Source organism: Delphinapterus leucas, chromosome 13, assembly GCF_059928025.1.
Source record: "Delphinapterus leucas isolate spDelLeu-1000000601 "Yukka" chromosome 13, BTC_Dleu_Yukka2, whole genome shotgun sequence".
In the NCBI taxonomy this organism is placed as follows: Eukaryota; Metazoa; Chordata; class Mammalia; order Artiodactyla; family Monodontidae; genus Delphinapterus; species Delphinapterus leucas.
Genome location: NC_143141.1, coordinates 35,726,559 through 35,744,801, shown reverse-complemented (window position 1 = coordinate 35,744,801; position 18,243 = coordinate 35,726,559). Strand labels below are relative to the sequence as shown.

Below are 18,243 nucleotides of genomic sequence, written 5' to 3'. Positions count from 1 at the left end.
CAGATAGCTAATGTGGGACTCACCAATATCTTCCTTACAATCATCCACCCCGATGCTTTGGACAGCTGAAATCACCGACAGTAGCTCGCTGCAATTCCTACACTGGCAGATTTCACAGTGCCCTCCCTGATCTGCATTTCCCAGAATTAATGGCTGTGTAAACCCAATTCTCCCTATTAAATCCTTTCCTACTGGAAATGCCAGTAGTGATTTACAATTTCTTGACCAAACTCTAACTCAGCAAGTAAAGGCACTGAAAGAAAAAATAAGGGGAAAAAAAATGCTACTTAGACTATAACTTAGGTCAGCAAGTATTTTATTAAGCAACTGCTATGGCAAAGTCATGTGCTCAGGCACACAGAGATACATGTTGTTTACGCTGAGTTCATTTGTCCATGGGTCCTGTTTCATATGATCTGTGTACCTGGTGTACCCAGTACACTGGACAGCACAAGGTTAAGATTGACAAGAAAAGCAAGACTTGGCTGTTAAATTTTTGTGAAGAGAATATCTATTTAAATAATGATTAAATTTTGAGGCATCCTATTTGAGCAAAAGCCAAGCCATTATAGATTCTTTAATTTTAAAAATAACATTAAAAATCAGCCCTATCTTCTGATAGGGTGATTGTCAACATTCTCAGAGCTGCCCTTACTTCAGCCCAAAGGAGTCGAGAACCATTAACTTAAGAACATCACACTTTGGGAAGGTCAAATTGAAGGGACCGATGTGTCTGTAAGGCAGCTAACTTTTCTCTATCTTGGGGAATCTCAGTCACTGCCCTTCATTCCTGTGTTCTGTCACAGGAACAACCAGGAATTTGCAAATAAATTGATATAAATCTGTCTCTGCTAAGAAAACAACTCAAAGTACTTAAGTTACTAATGTTGTGTCAGTGAAGTGAATTCTGCGCTCAGAGGCCAGTATATTTTTCCACTTCACTTAAAGCACAGAAAAAGACTACCTATATGAAGAAGTTTTAAAATTAATTTTTTGTTTCTTTCAAAGAAAGAAATGCTTTGAACTTCAGTAACACATGATTCCAAGTTAATAACCAAGAACATACGACAGAAATCCTACGAAGATCTCCCACAGTTCCTAGGTTTCTCCATAGCAGCAGTAAAAGTGAATTAAGAATAAAATCAATATTGGGTTTATAATTTTATTCAAATGACAAATACAAAACAGAAAGCAAGAGATAAAATTCAAAGCAAATGTGCTCAATATTTCAAAACAACTCTATGTACAAAGTAAACAGGAAAAAACAACAACAACCAAAAGTCCCCATAAATCACACTGGCTAGATACATTCAAGTCTAACAGAAAGAAACCTGAATTTAATGCAATTCTGATTACCTAGAAACTGAAAGTCTTTATCGTCTCAGACTATTTTCCATCCCAGTTAGGGGCACTATTTGAAGACAAAGCTTTCTAACGAGTCCATCTCACATTGAACTTGCCACAGTAAAACATCCTTGACTGATGCCACACTGGCTCTTCTTAATGCCAACAACAGTGTCACCTGAAAGGGGCCGTTGGCAGAAACAAACTGTAGTGATCCTGACACATCTAGACCGTTGCACCCTGGCTATTGCACGACAATCTAAAACTAACGGATATCAACCTGTGGGTCTCACAAATTAAGAATATATTAGTTAAGAACAAGTGATCATTTGCCTTTTAGGTATAGTGCATCTAGAACTCTCAGTGAGTATTTACCTATATTCCAGGCTTTGGGAATTCTGGCCATTTTCCTTCTAAGACCTCACCATATTTATCTCCATTTCAAAGCACACAGAGCTAAGTGATGGAGGCAAAAATTAACCTCTAAATATCCCCTGGGTGTGCAATAGCTGTGAGTTCCGCAATGTACCTTATTCGCATTGTTAGAAATAATGCAATCGGTCGCTAAACTGCAGAAATTAAGAGCATATGAAAACATGCCAATTGCTTTCATTCTAACAGGCATAAAGTCTTTTTAATTTTATATAAACATATACAAAGGCAGACTGATAAATGAATGGGAAGGAAATAACTATAATTCTATGCAGAGTGCACTTCTCCAATTGTTTACAAGCTCTGTTTTTTATTCCATATTTTCAATTACACATCCATATTCCATATCAAAAATTTTTTGAAATATGAAAAAGGAAATATGGCTACATAACAGCATTCTCTATAAGAAATACATGTGTGAACCTTGGCGTTCTGAGTCAATGAATCATGTTAATATGAAGTTCACAAATATGTCTTTTCAACCTTGGAAATAATCTCTTGTGTACATGCTAACCAAAAAGAGAATAATAAACTTATCTTATTACCTATACACTTCCTGGGGAGGGGTCAGCTGGTTAAATGACCTATAACCTGGCAACTTCTCTGTATATTATTACAAGATTACTTTTGTGTGTGTGTGTGTGCGGTACGCGGGCCTCTCACTGTTGTGGCCTCTCCCGTTGCGGAGCACAGGCTCCGGACGCGCAGGCTCAGTGGCCATGGCTCACGGGCCCAGCCGCTCCGCGGCATGTGGGATTTTCCCGGAATGGGGCACGAACCTGTGTCCCCTGCATCGGCAGGCGGACTCTCAACCACTGCGCCACCAGGGAAGCCCTACAAGATTACTTTTTATCTCCAGGATGCTTGTTAAACTAATAAAGCTTCTACATCGTTTTTTTAAATTAGATAGAACAATTTAACCTCAGATGAATGGGAGAAACTTAAGGACTTCTTTCCTTCACCCAAAAAATTAAAGAACTTATTTTACCTCAAATCCACTTCAATGAAAAGTGGCCTCTTAATTTTTAGGGAGATTATTTCTTGGCCTTTAATATGCACTCGGTAAATACTTACTGATAGTGAACTGAAGAGAATCTGAAGAAAACCTTTCACTAGGAGTAAAGCTAAACTTTATGTAAAAAAATGTGGCCTGTGGAAAAAATGATCCATGCTGGTGTGGATCTGGGCTTTGCTGCAGAGCAACACAGAGTGAAAAAGAGATGAGAGATTGGGCTCAATTCTACGGGAAGGCAACACAGCACATCTATTCATTCAAACCACCCTGGCATAACTCTGTCTCCTGCAAAACACAGCAAGTGCTGTAAGCACTAGGGATAGAGATTTTAGCTTGCTGTTTATAAAAGGATCCTGTAAAAGGACCCTTTGTTCAATGATTAAGAGATTGCCAGATACTACAGAAACTTTAGATTTGGAGTATATGCTGTACTTGCTATTCACCCATCTTAAATAGCCTTCTTTTGCAACTATCAATTCACTTAAACAAAGTTGTTGATCACTGCATATACCCTGTAAATTTGCTAAAAACAACATAGTGTCACAAAAAGTTCTAAAAGACTTGAGAAAGTATAATATTTACAGAGTATAACATCAGAAAAAGTAGAGCCTTTGTTTTATCTAATAATCCTTTTTAAATAATTGGGAAGTTGGAGTGAAGACGTGACTTTTAAATATATTTATGTAATATTTCTTCTTTTTAAAAGCAACAGTAATGAATAAACTTTTAGCATCAAAAATGTTTACCAACAACTAAAGTAAACATTGGCTACATTCTTAGCACAGTACAATCTTTAACACAATGACAAACATGTATACACTTCAAATATTGGCAAATTGCTTCAAAATGCAATTCTCAGCAAGTTTTTGGTAACTTATTCACAGTTCAGAATTATAGTCACTGGACTCAGAAGACATGAGGAAGAAATGACCAACTGGCTCAGTAAACTAAACATTCATCTTGAAGAACAGAAAACTGAAACAAAGGCAGGATGATTCTGAAATTTCTAGCTCACAAGAAATATAATTTAAACAAATACTGAAAGTTTTATTTAAGCAAAAATTAAAAATTAACTGCAGAACAGTTTTAAAAAGCTAATAGGATCACTTCTATATTCATTCTGAAAACTAGTGTAGTAAGAAAGGTAATTTGAGAATTTCCTAAAAAGTTCTCGTTAGCCATTATTTATGGCATATTCCATAACATTGATATCAAGCGATTACAGACTCACAAGTTAATATGGCATAACTTTACGGTTTTGCTAGTTAACTATGATTTTTATTTTAACCCTGGATACTATTGGTTCAAAGCTAATATTACCATTCCTACTGGTTATCATGTCACACATCTAAAGATACAGTTAAATTCATCAAGCTAGGGAAATACTGATAGATTAACAATCTTTAAATATTGTGGGGAAAAAATGATTTAATTGTTAAAACTTTTAAACCTGAGGCTCTAACGCTAAAAACAAAGAAAGTAATCTGAAATATGTTTTCGCAGGTAAAACACCACCTGGTATTCTGGTATACAACATCTACTAAATATGTGGATATAAGACTTCTTTATCTTTCTTTACCATTCCCTTCAATTTCTTTGGCCTTCACAAATTCAGTGTGAGCTCTGAATTCTTTTTAAATAAACATTTTCAACGACATTGTGCTTTTTAGAAAAATCACTTAAGTTGTAGCATACAGTAAGTAATTAACATTAGTCGTTCCCTTTTATTGCTATAGTATATATCCTAATTAAAAAAAAAAAAAAAAAGAGAGAGAGAGGAAACTGACCCCAAAGGACTTCTTAAAATATGTTTGTTACAGCAAACATTTCAGCTGGTTTTCCTTCTTTGAAGAGTTATAGAAATGTGTCAAAGGAATACTACCAAGGAGCTAAAAAGGGGTTCTTTTCCTCTCATCCTCATAATTAACTCAGGTCAAGAGACCTGTATTCAAAAGGATAAGACAATGTCATCTCGGAAACAATTTCCTAAGAACCTAAGAGAGAAAATCTTTATTAGCACTCTAACAGCCCCATCTGCACATCACACTGTGTCAGTTCCCTTTTAGTTGTGATGCTTGATTGTTTTCACCTTTGAGTCTAATGACTGCTGTTCCTTAGAGTTCCACAGACACATGGATCTACAGCCTGTGATAACAGCTTACTCTACAAAATGCACTTCACCTCTTAGGAGCATTATATGCACCAAAACTTGGACCATGATTTAAGTGAACAAATCCACTCACAACATTTAACAGCTCAACTTCATTTTTCTACTCTCTCACCCTGGGCCTTCCAGTGATCCTAGTCTCCACGAGTGATGAGTCCGTCTGGGGACAAGTGGACTTTGCTTTAAACAGGATGGGTTTTTCAGTTTCTAGCACAGTGACTTTCCCATAATAGGGTGTTGACAGAGTTATAACAAACTAAAAACAGTTAACATTAATTTTCCTCCTACCATCTATTCCTATGGCATAGGTGATTTAAAAAGACAGAAAAGCTGACTGATGCCAAAGTTACAATCATGTACTTGGCCACGTGTTAGATGCTAACATGACCTCTGGCCTACAAAGGGCTCAGGACCTGCGGTAAGGAACTCTAAGTTATACATGAGTGAATTTAAATTTTAAATGTACTACAAGAAAGAATTTTTACAGAAAGGACTCCTTTTGTAGAATATCTTTCTTGAAAAATCAGATTTTCTTATCCTGTATTATACTGGTTTTAACTGAGCATCCACACTTATTAGCAGTTTGCCTCATTACAGTATTTTTTGTGTTCATAATTCATAAAAGCATCTAAAAATCACTACACTAAACAGGGTAGGGAGCAAGAAGAAGGGGTAGGGAATGGAAGCCACGTTTGTTTGGAAAATACCCCTTTTTTTTCCTCACTATTGGTTTTTGAGATTTGGTTTAGAACTTACCCTAGCCTGAAGTGTATATGTGTGTCTGAGAGCTAGAGAAAGATAGACAGACACACCAAACACGCACACACACAGAGGGAGAGGAAACAGAGACTGAAAATTAATGATTGATTTCACATATCAGTTTCACTTAGAAAGCTAATTTGAACTTTGGAAATGCTACAAATCCATATATATCATGTGCATAAAATGCTAATATAACATAAGAATGACACTACACACATACTAAAACTAGCAGGCCTACACAAAATAATATTAGAAACAACTAAAATAGATAAATATAGCTATAGTAGCTATATAAATGTGAACAGTAATCCTATTTCATTTTAAAAACAGGTTTCTAGTCTTAATCTAAGAGTCCTTCTGAATTACCTCAAAATATGCCAATTCTTTCTCTAACCCTAACACAAAGCAGAATTCTATGCTTCTCTTCCAATAGCTACCAGAAGATCGTAACCTCATCAAGAAGTTCAAACACAGAAAAAGGAAAAGACTGAGCTTACTTAATTATACTAAATATCTTACCTTCACAATTTAAAAGTGAAAACTTCTGAAAGAGAAGGACTTAACCAAAACATAAACACACTATCCTGTAACGCCCAAGATGTGGCCAAAAAAGCTCCGTGAAGAAATTATTACAACTTTTTGGGTGTCAAGCTAATATTCTACTTTAAATTTTTTAATCTAAATTGTAAGTTTCCATTTCTGACACTAGCCAGCTGAAGGCACCTCAGTATTATTTATATCTTCTCCATTCCTAAATATTTTTCAGGGGTAGAACAGAATATACAGAGAAAACTTCCTAGAAAGTAATACTAAATTTTATATAATCCTTCATTAATATCAGTATAAAGCATATAGCTTTTTCTAATTCTAGCCCATCGTATACATTTAGAGTCAAATGATTAGTCAAAAGACTTGTAAATCTTCCAAACAACTGCAAGGAGCTTCCAAATTGGCACAAAGGTACTACTAGTTTGATGCAACAAGGCAGTGAGAGAAGTTAAAATTAACTGCAGGTAATTCTTCTCTGGGACAAAGTTGAAGAGAATTCTGAATATATTGGTATTGAGACATTTGATAGCAACTCTGTGTGGTGATTTCAAAGAATAAGATAAAATGTCATTCAGCAGTAATTAAAAAAAAAAAACTACAGATACGAGGAAATTAAAAACCACTTTCAGGAGATGAAAAAGCAAGGAGTAGGATATACAACATGTATGTATCCCATCTTCAAACTTAAAATCATATTGTCAATTGTACAAAGCAGCTCAAGTTTAAAGTTTGTGCTATGAAATTGTGCAAGTATTTTCTATCAAGGGCTGGAGAAAACCAACACACTACTATACTATTTATCTTCCTAAGATACCTTGACATACAGATAACAGGCAATAAGTTTGAGAGACTAGGGTTAACAACTTAGAAATCCCACAAAGAAAAGTTTTCAGTTTTTAAGATTTACGGTTTGATTTAAAAACAAAATAACAAACAAATTTCCAAATAAATCACAGCATCTTCTCTCTATAACTGAGTTAAATGTCCGAGTACATTGCTGTTGGCTTTAAATATTCCAATTAAATGCACTACTCTTTCACTGGCCGCCTCTCAGATTGAAGTGGAGGGCCCGGAAATCCAACACGCAGCATCCTTTAATGAAAATGAGAGCTAAATCTCTTTCTGACACCAATACCAATATAGATTCCATTATTCAAACTCCCTCACAAATTACTGGGAAAATATGAGGTAATTTCACAAAAATCACAAACTGAATGGAATAATTATAACTGATATATAAATAAGGATTTACTAGAAAAGGCTTAGGGGGTGATATTTTAAATCAAGGTTTTAAATACAAAAGGTGTCTTGTGTTGCTTAACTGCCCAGTTTCAGATGTTCCTTATTCTACGGTTACAGATTTGGCTAGATTCCGCGGGAAATCAACCTGCAAAAAAAAAAACCCAGCAATTTTTGAGAGATTATACAGATATTGGGGGGGGGGGATAGCTATAAGCAAATTATTTTTGATTATAAAAAACATAAAACAGAAAACATGTTCATTAACCATCTTTACTATAGGCTACAAAGAATTAGATTAGAAAATATAGTAATATATCTTTAAAAGACTTGAAATCAGGAAGAAGAATTCCAAAGGAGCCAGTTCGGCACATGAAACACTCCTGTGGTCCTCTATGAGGTGGCATCCCTCTCAGGGGACACTAGAAACGTATAAGAGCAGATGTTTTGATTGTCACTTTGGTTGTCACAATGAATGAGGGACCAGGAATGCTGAGAGTCCTACAGTGTGTGAGAAAGTCCCAAATAAAGGATTTCCAACAGCTACCTCATTAAGAAACACAGAAAGAAAACAACAGGTAATCTCCAGTCATGGAGGTAACGTCCAAGTTTCCTTCAAGTCCATGGGTATGAAAATGTTAGGATGTAACCTACAAATTGGGCCATGGAAATATAACAAGTGACAGAGATATGTATGGGGGAATTCTCAAATTCTACTGCTAAAAATTTAGAAGGAAACTATCAAAATGTACCAGGGTGAAAAGCCAGACCAAAGCGGTCCACCACTTACATCATAGCCTCTCAGCACAGCCAGGTGGAAGGCCAGCAACTGTAAGGGGATCACGCTGAGAATGCCCTGCAGGCAGTCCACTGAGTGTGGCACCTTGATTGTTCTTTTTGTGTTCTTAATGGTCTCAGTGTCTTCCTTATCACAGATCACCACTGGCCGTCCCTGGGAAAGAAATCACACTCGCAATCACTGGTTAAGCAAAAGCAGGGCTGTAACACATGAGCATGCAAATTTTGCACTGCACGATCCACACGTGGCCTCACTGACATAGGCTCATTTAAACTCACAACCCCATGTGGTAAGTCTCATTCACAGTCAAGGAAACAGAAGCTTTGTAAGATTCAGTGCTTTCTCAAACTCACACAACTAAGAAATACCAGGCCTGGTACTTAATTCTAGGACTACCTGCCTTCAAAGCCCAAGTCTGTAACCACTACATTGTGACTAGAGATTAACATCTTTGGAAATGTACATACACAGCCAAATGATCTGAAGAAAACTCAATTAAGCACAGCACCAGTAATATTAATGTAAAATCTAGTTCCTCCTGAAATACACATTTAAGAATATTAAATTAAAAGAGAACAGTATACACTAATTGAAGAAGACAGGACTTGGAGACCAAGACCTCATTTTTGATCTTGGTTCTGGTATTATGAGAACTATGAGCTAGGTCCTGTCAAAACTCTTGAGTATCTCAGATTACTCACATGCAAACCTAAGCATGTTTTGTAAGCCACCTGATGGGTACTGGTCTATCACTTTAAATGTCATAAAATTCAAATAAGCTTTAGTGACCCAACTCTTAACCCCCCAAGGTGTCCTCACAGCAGCTCCTGACTTACCTGCCTAGCAACCACCTGCTGAAGAGCATTCTGACACTTGGCGTAGGTGTGATCTCTCATGATGATCATGATGACAGGCATCAACTTATCCACCAAAGCTAGAGGGCCGTGTTTCAACTCACCAGCAAGGATACCTTCAGAGTGCATGTAAGTGATTTCTTTGATTTTCTAATAGGAAGAAACTAGATTAGTCTTCAGTCTGTTTTTCAAAAACCCATTCTTTAAATATTACACAAGACATCTGATGTCTGAAGTCCCTGTCTATTTATCCAAAAGTATTAAAGGATCACTGATGTGCAAATATAGCTAACAGGTTAACTGATCGTTATTTCTAAATATAATGTCAACAACTATTTGGAAGTCCACAAGGACTTTTTGAAGAGTTTAGACTATCATGAATGTACTCATATTTCTTTGTAACTGATCTCCCAATTGCTTCATATTTGACCTCAATTAAATCTCACACCTAGAGAACTTAATATTTATTTTATTCATATTTGGACAAAAAAATAACCCAAGTTCCTTGCTAAACCCACGGTATCATGCTAAAATGTACTCTTCTTGATTTTCACTTTTGAATTAAGTATTCTGTTATACTTTGTTATACCTCAAGGTAAACAAATCAGAATGCATAAATATAAAGGCACTTTTGTAAAACTTCCACCTATTTCATTCAGTCTAAAAGTAGGACTGGGACTTCCCTGGTGGTGCAGTGGTTAAGAATCCGCCCGCCAATGCAGGGGACACGGGTTCGAGCCCTGGTCCAGGAAGATCCCACATGCCGTGGAGCAACTAAGCCCGTGTGCCACAACTACTGAGCCTGTGCTGTAGAGCTCGCATGCCACAACTACGGAAGCAGTGTGCCACAACTACTGAAGCCCGCGCATCCTAGAGCCCATGCTCTGCAACAAGAGAAGCCACCGCCATGAGAAGCCCATGCACCACAACGAAGAGTAGCCCCCGCTCGCCGCAACTAGAGAAAGCCCACGTGCAGCAATGAGGACCCAATGCAGCCAAAAATAAACAAATAAATAAATTTTAAAAAAAAAATACATAAGTAAAAGTATGGCTATGTGCCAGGTCCATAAGTCAACATTCTGAAATTGTAAGTGAGAAGACTTACTAGGGCCCCTTCAAGACAAGTAGCATAATGATAGCCACGTCCCATTATCAAGACTGACTTCTGGTGATAAAGTTCTGTTGCCAGTTTCTGAATTTCATCATCCATGCTCAAAACTTCCTTAATTAAATCTGTTGAGAAGTAATATTAGCAAAATCTATGAAAAGAGGACAATAAACTAAACCAGTATAATAATAATAATAACAACATATGGGTAGCAACCGATAAAAGACCAACGTTTCTAATCTTCTGTGCTATCACTGTGGGGTTTTTAAACGCACAGGTGTAAAGTAAAAAGATCTTGCTGACTAAATAGGTACAAGCCACAGCTTCACCCATTTATTTCCCACTCCCTTAGACAACAAGTAGAGTGTGTGAGTATCTTCATACCAGGCAGCCGCTTCAATCCAAGCATGATCTCTTTGCGTCTCTCTTGCATGGAGATCCTGTCATCACACATCATAAGAGCAAACATCACAAGGGATACAAACTGGCTTGTGTATGCCTGAAATACCACAAAAAAGCAGAAGAATTAGTTGCAGTTGTATTTTAAGAAGCTGGAATTTTTAATTTAAAAAGATGAAAATAAACAAAAAAATTCCCACTGGTTTAAGTGCATATTTTTTTAAAAACAGCATTAGTAGCAGCAAAGTAAACCAGTATTTAGGAAATCTACCACTGTTCTCCTTTTCCGAATTTGAGCAAATAACTTAACCTTTATTTCCAAATACCAAATATAAGTTCCTTATAATGCAGTGGACGCTTATGAAATCCCTAATACAGTACCCTCAAGAAAGGAAGAGAAATGAACCAAAGGAAGGTAAGTAGAGAGTAAATCTGTATGTGCATAACCAAATAAGCTTTGAATGTAAATCAAAAATAAGGGTTTAAAAGCCTCTCCTTAATGTACTTGCACTGGTTTTGTTGGATTTTTAAAAAATTTTCTCTTTGATTTTTCACTTTTGTCTGTTGCCTGTTCTTACTACTTTTTTTTTTTTTAATTTTGGCTAAAAATTTTTTTAAAGTTCAATTGTAGAAAAGTAAATAGAAATAAGAATAAGCCCCAATCTTATTAGTAGGAATAATTACATTAATAATATATTATTAATAACACTGTGAGTAATTACTTTCGATTTTTACTATTTTTTTCCTTTATATTGTTAAGAAAATTATTAGTAGGTGTAATTTTATAAGTTGTGCTATTCTTTTTTTATTCTATTTTATATTTTAATTTAATTTTATTTTTGGCCACGCTACATGGCTTGCAGGATCTTAGTTGCCCAACCGGGATCAAACCTGTGCCCCCTGGAATGGGAGCAAGGAGTCCTAACCACTGGACCACCAGGGGATTCCCCAAGTGCGTTCATTTTTTTTTTTTTTTCATTAACCAATTAATTAATTTACTTAATTTTGGCTGTGTTGCGTCTTCATTGCTGTGCACGGGCTTTCTTTAGTTGTGGCGAGCAGGGGCTACTCTTTGTTGCAGTGCACGGGCTTCTCACTGAGGTGGCTTCTCTTGTTGCGGAGCATAGGCTCTAGGTGCACAGCCTTCAGTAGTTGCGGCACACAGGCTTCAGTAGTTGTGGCACACAGGCTCAGTAGCTGTGGCACACGGGCTCAGTAGTTGTGGCTTGCAGGCTCTAGAGCGCAGGCTCAGTAGTTGTGGTGCATGGGCTTAGTTGCTCCGTGGCATGTGGGATCTTCCCGGACCAGGGATCAAACCCATGTCCCCTGCATTGGCAGGCGGATTCTTAACCACTGAGCCACAAGGGAAGCCCATGTGTTTATTCTTACTTAACATCACAAGCACTTTCCCAAGACAGAATGCTTTCTATCTTGTTTACTAGTGTGTAATAACCTTGAGCAGTTTTTTCCCTTTTGGGTCTCAGATGGTCTACCTCTTAAAGATACATAATACTTACAAGATAATCATGAGAATTAAACGAAACAAATGTAAAGCATTCAGCATAATGCCTGACATACAGGCTCAAAACAAACTTTTCATTAATGAGAATTTGAACTAAGAGACATTTATTTTCGGAGGCTACAGAATGTAAATATTTGAAAACTTGCGGTCTCACTGCCAAGCCCATTTTGATTCCTGTTAGCGACATATGAATGTGAGATATGCCTATTTTACCACATTCTTTGCAATATTGAGAACTACCCTTTTAACGAATTTTTACCATTAGACTGCTGGACAATGTACTCTCATGACTACTTCACCATACATATCTTGAATCCAAAAAATTAAGATTATTTTTCATATTTGTTAGCCATTTATGTTTTCTCTTTTGAAAGTTAATTTCATTATTCTTCACTTGTTTTTTGACTTGGGTTTGTTTTCTTTTCAGTTGGTCTTAAAAAGGTCTCTATTGTTACATTTCAAATTCATTTTCCCAGTTTAGGTTAACCTTTTACAATGGTGTTTATTCACACAGAAGTTTTCATTTTTTAACTTTATGTCATGCTTTGAAGCTTAAATAGTCCTTCCATCCTAACATCAGTTAAGCATTATTAAATTTTCTTAATTCTGTTGTTTCCATTGTCCCTTTTCTCTTTTTTCTTTACATTTTTATTCATCTGAAATTAATTTTAGTGCAAGATGTTAAGTTGTTTTTATTTTTATAAATACACAATTTTCCCTCCATTTCGCCCCACCCTATCTCTCAAATGTCAAGTTTGAGACATTTCCTGTAGCCTAAGTTCTTTGATACACTAGAGCTATGTTGCAGGACTATAGATTCTGTCCCAGATTTGCCGTTTTATTTCTAAAACAATATTCCCATCCAGAAACATCATATTTCTATAAATTTGTTAGGAATTTAAAAGTCTAAAGAGTTATATAGTTTTCATTTATTTGACAAATATTTATGGATATCTTACACATTTCCTGGTAGACTTATTTTTAAGTATTTTTTATAGCTACTGAAAAATAGAATTCCCCCCCTCCAAACACACACCCCCGTACTTTTCTAAGTAGTCAATGTCAGTTTATAGAGAAATCTTTTTGTATATTTAAAAAAAAAATTTATTTAAGTATAATTGATGTATAATATTATGTAATTTACAGGTGTACAATAAAGTGATTCACAATTTTTAAAGGTTATAGTCGATTTATAGTTATTATAAAATACTGGCTATATTCCCCATGTTTTACTTTGTAGCATATTTTACACATAATAGTTTGTACCTCTTCATCCTCTCCCCCTATACTACTGCCACACCCCTCTTCCCTCTCCCCACTGGTAACCACTAGTTTGTTCTCTGTACCTGTGACTCTGTTTCTTTTCTGTTATAGTCACCAGTTTGTTGTATTTTTTAGATTCTACATGTAAGTGACATCATACAGTATTTGTGTCTCTCTGCCTGACTTATTTCACTCAGCATAGTGCCCTCCAGGTCCATCCCTGTTGCTGCAAATGGCAAAACTTCAATTTTTTTTTATGGCTGAGTAGTAGCCCATTGTGTGATATTATATATAAATACCACATCTTCTTTATCCAGTCATCTGTTGGTAGACACCTAGGCTGCTTCCGTATCATGGCAATTGTAAATAATGCTGCTATGAACATTGGGGTGCATGTATCTTTTCAAATTAGTGTTTTTAGTTTCTTCAGATATACACTGAGAACTGAAATTGCTGGATCATATGATAATTCTATTTTTAGTTTTTTGAAGATTCTCCATACTGTTTTCCACAGTGGCTGTATCAATTTACATTCCCACCAAAAGTGTATGAGAGTTCTCTTTTCTCCGTACCCTTGTCAACATTTGTTATTTGTGTTCTTTTTCGTGATAGCCATTCTGATAAGTGTGAGGTGGTATCTCGTTGTGGTTTTGATTTGCATTTTTCTGATGATTAGCGATGTTGAGCATCTTTTCATGTGCTTGCTGGCCATCTACATGTACTCTTTGGAGAAATGTCTACTTGGGTCTTCGGCCAATTTTGCATTCAGGTCTTCAGTTGTTTATTTGATGTTGAGTTGTATGAGTTGTTTATATATTTTAAATATTAACCCCTTATTGGTCATATCATTCGCAAATATTTTTCCCATTCAGTAGGTTGTCTTTTTGTTTTGCTCATGGTTTCCTTTGCTGTGCAAAAGCTTTTAAGTTTAATTAGGTCCAATTTGTTTATTTTTGCTTTTGTTTCCATTACTCTAGGAGAAGGATCCAAAAATATAGTGTGGCGATTTAGGTCAAAGAGTATTCTGCCTATGTTTGTTTCTAGAAGTTTTATGATTTCCAGTCTTACATTTAAGTCTTTAATCCACTTTGAGTGTAGTTTTATACGTGGTGTTAAGAGAACGTTCTAATTCATTCTTTTACATGTAGCTGTCCAGTTTTCCCAGTACCACTTATTGAAGAGATTGACTTTTCTCCACTGTATATTCTTGCTTCCTTTGTCATAGATTAATTGAACATAAGTGCATGGGTTTATTTCTTGGCTCTCTATTCTGTTCCATTATTCTATGTGTATGTTTTTGTACCACCACCATACTGTTTTGACTACTATAGCTTTGTAGTACAGTCTGAAGTCAGGGAGCATGATTCCTCCACCTCTGTTCTTCTTTCTCAAGATTATTTTGGATATTGGAGTCCTTTTGTGTTTCCATACAGATTTTAAAATTACTTCCTCTAGCTCTGTAAAAATGGCATTGGTATTTTGATAGGGATTACACTGAATCTGTAGATTGCCTGGGATAGTATGTTCATTTAACAATATTAATTCTTCCAACCCAAGAATACAGTATGTTTCTATCTGCGTTGTCTTCAATTTCTTTCATCAGTGTCTTACAGTTTTCAAAGTACAGGTCTCGTAACTCCTTAGGTATATTTATCCCTAGGCATCTTATTCTTTTTGAAGTGATGGTAAATGGAATTATTTCCTTAATTTCTCTTTCTGATAGTTCATTGTTAGTGTATAGAAATGCAACAGGTTTCTGTATATTAATTTTGTTTCCTGCAACTTTACCGAATTCACTATAAAGCTCTAGTAGCTTTCTGGTGGCGTCTTTAGGATTTTCTGTGTATAGTATCACGTCATCTGCAAAAACAGTGACAGTTTTACTTCTTTCTTTCCAATTTATAGTCCTTTTACTTCCTTCTCTTGTCTGATTGCTGTGGCTAGAACTTCAATACTATGTTGAATAAAAGTGTTGACAGCGGGCATCCTTGTCTTATTCTTGATCTTAGAGGAAATGTTCTCAGATTTTCACCAAGTATGATGTTAGCTGTGGGTTTGTCATAATATGACCTTTATTATGTTGAGGTAGGTTCTCTCTATGCCCACTTTCTAGAGAGCTTTTATCATAAATGGATGTTGAATTTTGCCAAAAGCTTTTTCTGCATCTATTGAGATGATCACGTGGTTTTTATTCTTCAATTTGTTAATGTGGTGTATCACAATGACTGACTTCTGGATACTGAAAAACTCTTGCATCCCTGGGATAAATCCCACTTGATCCTGGTGTATGATCCTTTTAATGTATCATTGAGTTTGGTTTGCTAATATTTTGTTGAAGATTTCTGCATCTATGTTTTTCAGTGATACTGGCCTGTAGTTTTCTCCTTGTGATATCTTTGTGTGGTTTTGGTATCAGGGTGATGTCAGCCTAACAGAATGAGTTTGAGAGTGTTCCTTCCTCGGCAATTTTTTGGAATATTTTGACAAGGATAGGTGTTAACTCTTTTCTAAATGTTTGGTAGAATTCACCTGTGAAGCCACTGGTCCTAGACTTTTGTTTACTTGGAATTTTAAAATTACTGGTTCAATTTCATTACTGATAATTGGTCTATCCAAATTTCCTATTTCTTCCTGGCTCAGTCTTGGGAGATTATACATCTTCAAAGAATCTGTCCATTTCTTCTAGGTTGTCCATTTTATTGGCATATAGTTGTCTGTAGTAGTCTCTTACGATCTTCTGTATTTCTGTAATGTTGGTTGTAACTTCTCCTTTTTCATTTCTGATTTTACTGATTTGTGCCCTCTCCCTTTTTTTCTTGATGAGTCTGGTTAAAGGTTTATCAATTTTGTTTATCTTTTCAAAGAACCAGTTTTTAGTTTCATTGATCTCTTCTATTATTTTTTTAGTCTCTATTTTATTTCTTCTCTGATCTTTATGCTTTCTTTCCTTCTACTAACTTTGGGCTTTTTCTTTCTCCAGTTTGTTTAGGTGTAAGGTTAGGTTGTTTATATGAGATTTTTTCTTATTTCCTTAGGTATTCTGAGGAATACCTTATACCTGAGGTATCACCATAAACTTCCCACTTAGAACTGCTTTTGCTGCGTCCCAAAGGTTTCGGATCATCATGTTTTTGTTTGCATTTTTCTCTAGGTATTTTTTCATTTCCTCTTTGATTTCTTCAGTGATCCACTGGTTGTTTAATACCATGTTGTTTAGCCTCCTCATTTGTGTTTTTTGTAGTTTCTTCCTTGTAGTTGACTTCTAGTCTTATAGCATAGTGGTCAGAAAAGATGCTTGATATGAATTTAATTTCTTTTTAAATTTATTTTTGGTTGCGTTGGGTCTTTGCTGCTGCGTGCAGGCTCACTCTAGTTGCGGGGTCTACTCTTCGCTGCGGTGCGCAGGCTTCTCATTGTGGTGGCTTCGCTTGTTGTAGAGCACGGACTCTAGGCACGTGGGCTCAGTAGGTGTGGCTTGCACGCTCTAGAGCACAGGCTCAGTAGTTGTGGCACACAGACTTAGTTGCTCCACAGCATGTGGGATCTTCCCGGACCAGGGATCGAACCCGTGTCCCCTGCATTGGCAGGGAGATCCTTAACCACTGCGTCACCAGGGAGGTCCCTTGATACGATTTTAATTTTCCTAAATTTACCAAGTCTTGTTTTGTGGCCTAGCATGTGATCTATCCTGGAGAATGTACCATGTGCACACAAAAAGAACGTGTACTCCGCTGCTTTGGGATGGAATGCTCTACACATATCAATTATGTCCCTCTGGTGTAATGTGTCATTTAAGGCCAGTGTTTCCTTGTTGATTTTCTGTCTGGATGACTGGTCCACTGATGTAAGTGGGGTGTTAAAGTCCCCTACTACTATTGTGTTACTGTTGATTTCTCCCTTTATGTCCGTTAGTATTTGCTTTATGTATTTAGGTGCTCCAATGCTGGGTACATATATATTTACAATCGTTTAATCTTCTTCTTGGACTAATCCCTTGATCATTATGTAGTGTCCTCCTTTGTCTCTTGTAACAGTCTTTAAAATCTATCTTGTCTGATATAAGTATTGTTACCCCAGCTTTCTTTTGATTTCCATTTGCATGGAATTCCTTTTCTCATTCCCTCATTTTCAGTCTGTGTGTGTCTTTAGATCTGAAGTGAGTCTCTTATAGGCAGCATATATATGGGTCTTGTTTTTGTATCCATTCAGCCACTCTCTCTTTTGATTAGAGCACTGAGTCCATTTACATCTAAGGTAATTAATGATATGTATGTTATTGCCATTTTATTACTTGTTTGGGGGTTGTTTTGTAGGTCTTTTTTTTTTTTTTCCTTTTTTCTTATTTTGTTCTCTTGTGATTTGACGACTATCTTTAGTGTTGTTTGGATTCCTTTTGCTTTTTTTGGTTTATATCTATTATAGATTTTTGGTTTGTGGTTACCACGAAGTTTTTATATAGCAATATGTATATATATGTGTGTGTGATTGTTTTAAGTTGCTGGTCTCTTAATTTCAAATGCATGTTAACAACCCTGCATTTGTACTCTCCTCCTCTCATGATTACTGTTTTTGATATATTTTACATTTAACTGTATTGTGCATCCCTTAACTGCTTATTGTGGACATATATGATTTTACTGCTTTGTCTTTAACCTTTCTACTAGCTTTGTGGGTGGATGACTTCCTACTTTTACTGTATGTTTGCCTTTATTGATGAGCTTTTTCATTTCATAATTTTCATGTTTCTAGTTGCAGCCATTTCTTTTTCGCTTAGAGGAATTTCCTGAACA

The 18,243-nt window shown here is 36.2% G+C and overlaps 1 protein-coding gene across 11 annotated transcripts in view; it reads right to left on the bottom strand.

Annotated features, from left to right (window-relative positions):
* GFPT1 (glutamine--fructose-6-phosphate transaminase 1) overlaps window positions 1–18,243 on the bottom strand; it is a 92,620-nt gene that overhangs the window by 19,217 nt on the left and 55,160 nt on the right. For 7 of the 11 annotated variants that reach the window (XR_016395410.1, XR_016395411.1, XR_016395414.1 and 4 more), the window contains 4 exons: window positions 10,654–10,768; window positions 10,267–10,394; window positions 9,144–9,311; window positions 8,299–8,460 (listed from right to left, as the gene is read on the bottom strand). Coding sequence is in view for 4 of the 11 variants with exons in the window: in XM_089923066.1 (XP_089779192.1) it covers window positions 7,902–8,009; window positions 8,299–8,460; window positions 9,144–9,311; window positions 10,267–10,394; window positions 10,654–10,768 (681 nt within the window). In the remaining 7 variants the exon portion in view is untranslated. Of the gene's footprint in view, window positions 1–1,148; window positions 7,657–7,685; window positions 8,010–8,298; window positions 8,461–9,143; window positions 9,312–10,266; window positions 10,395–10,653; window positions 10,769–18,243 lie in introns of those variants that run through there. The other 4 variants (XM_089923068.1, XM_089923067.1, XM_022561222.2 and 1 more) reach the window with 2 other exon arrangements.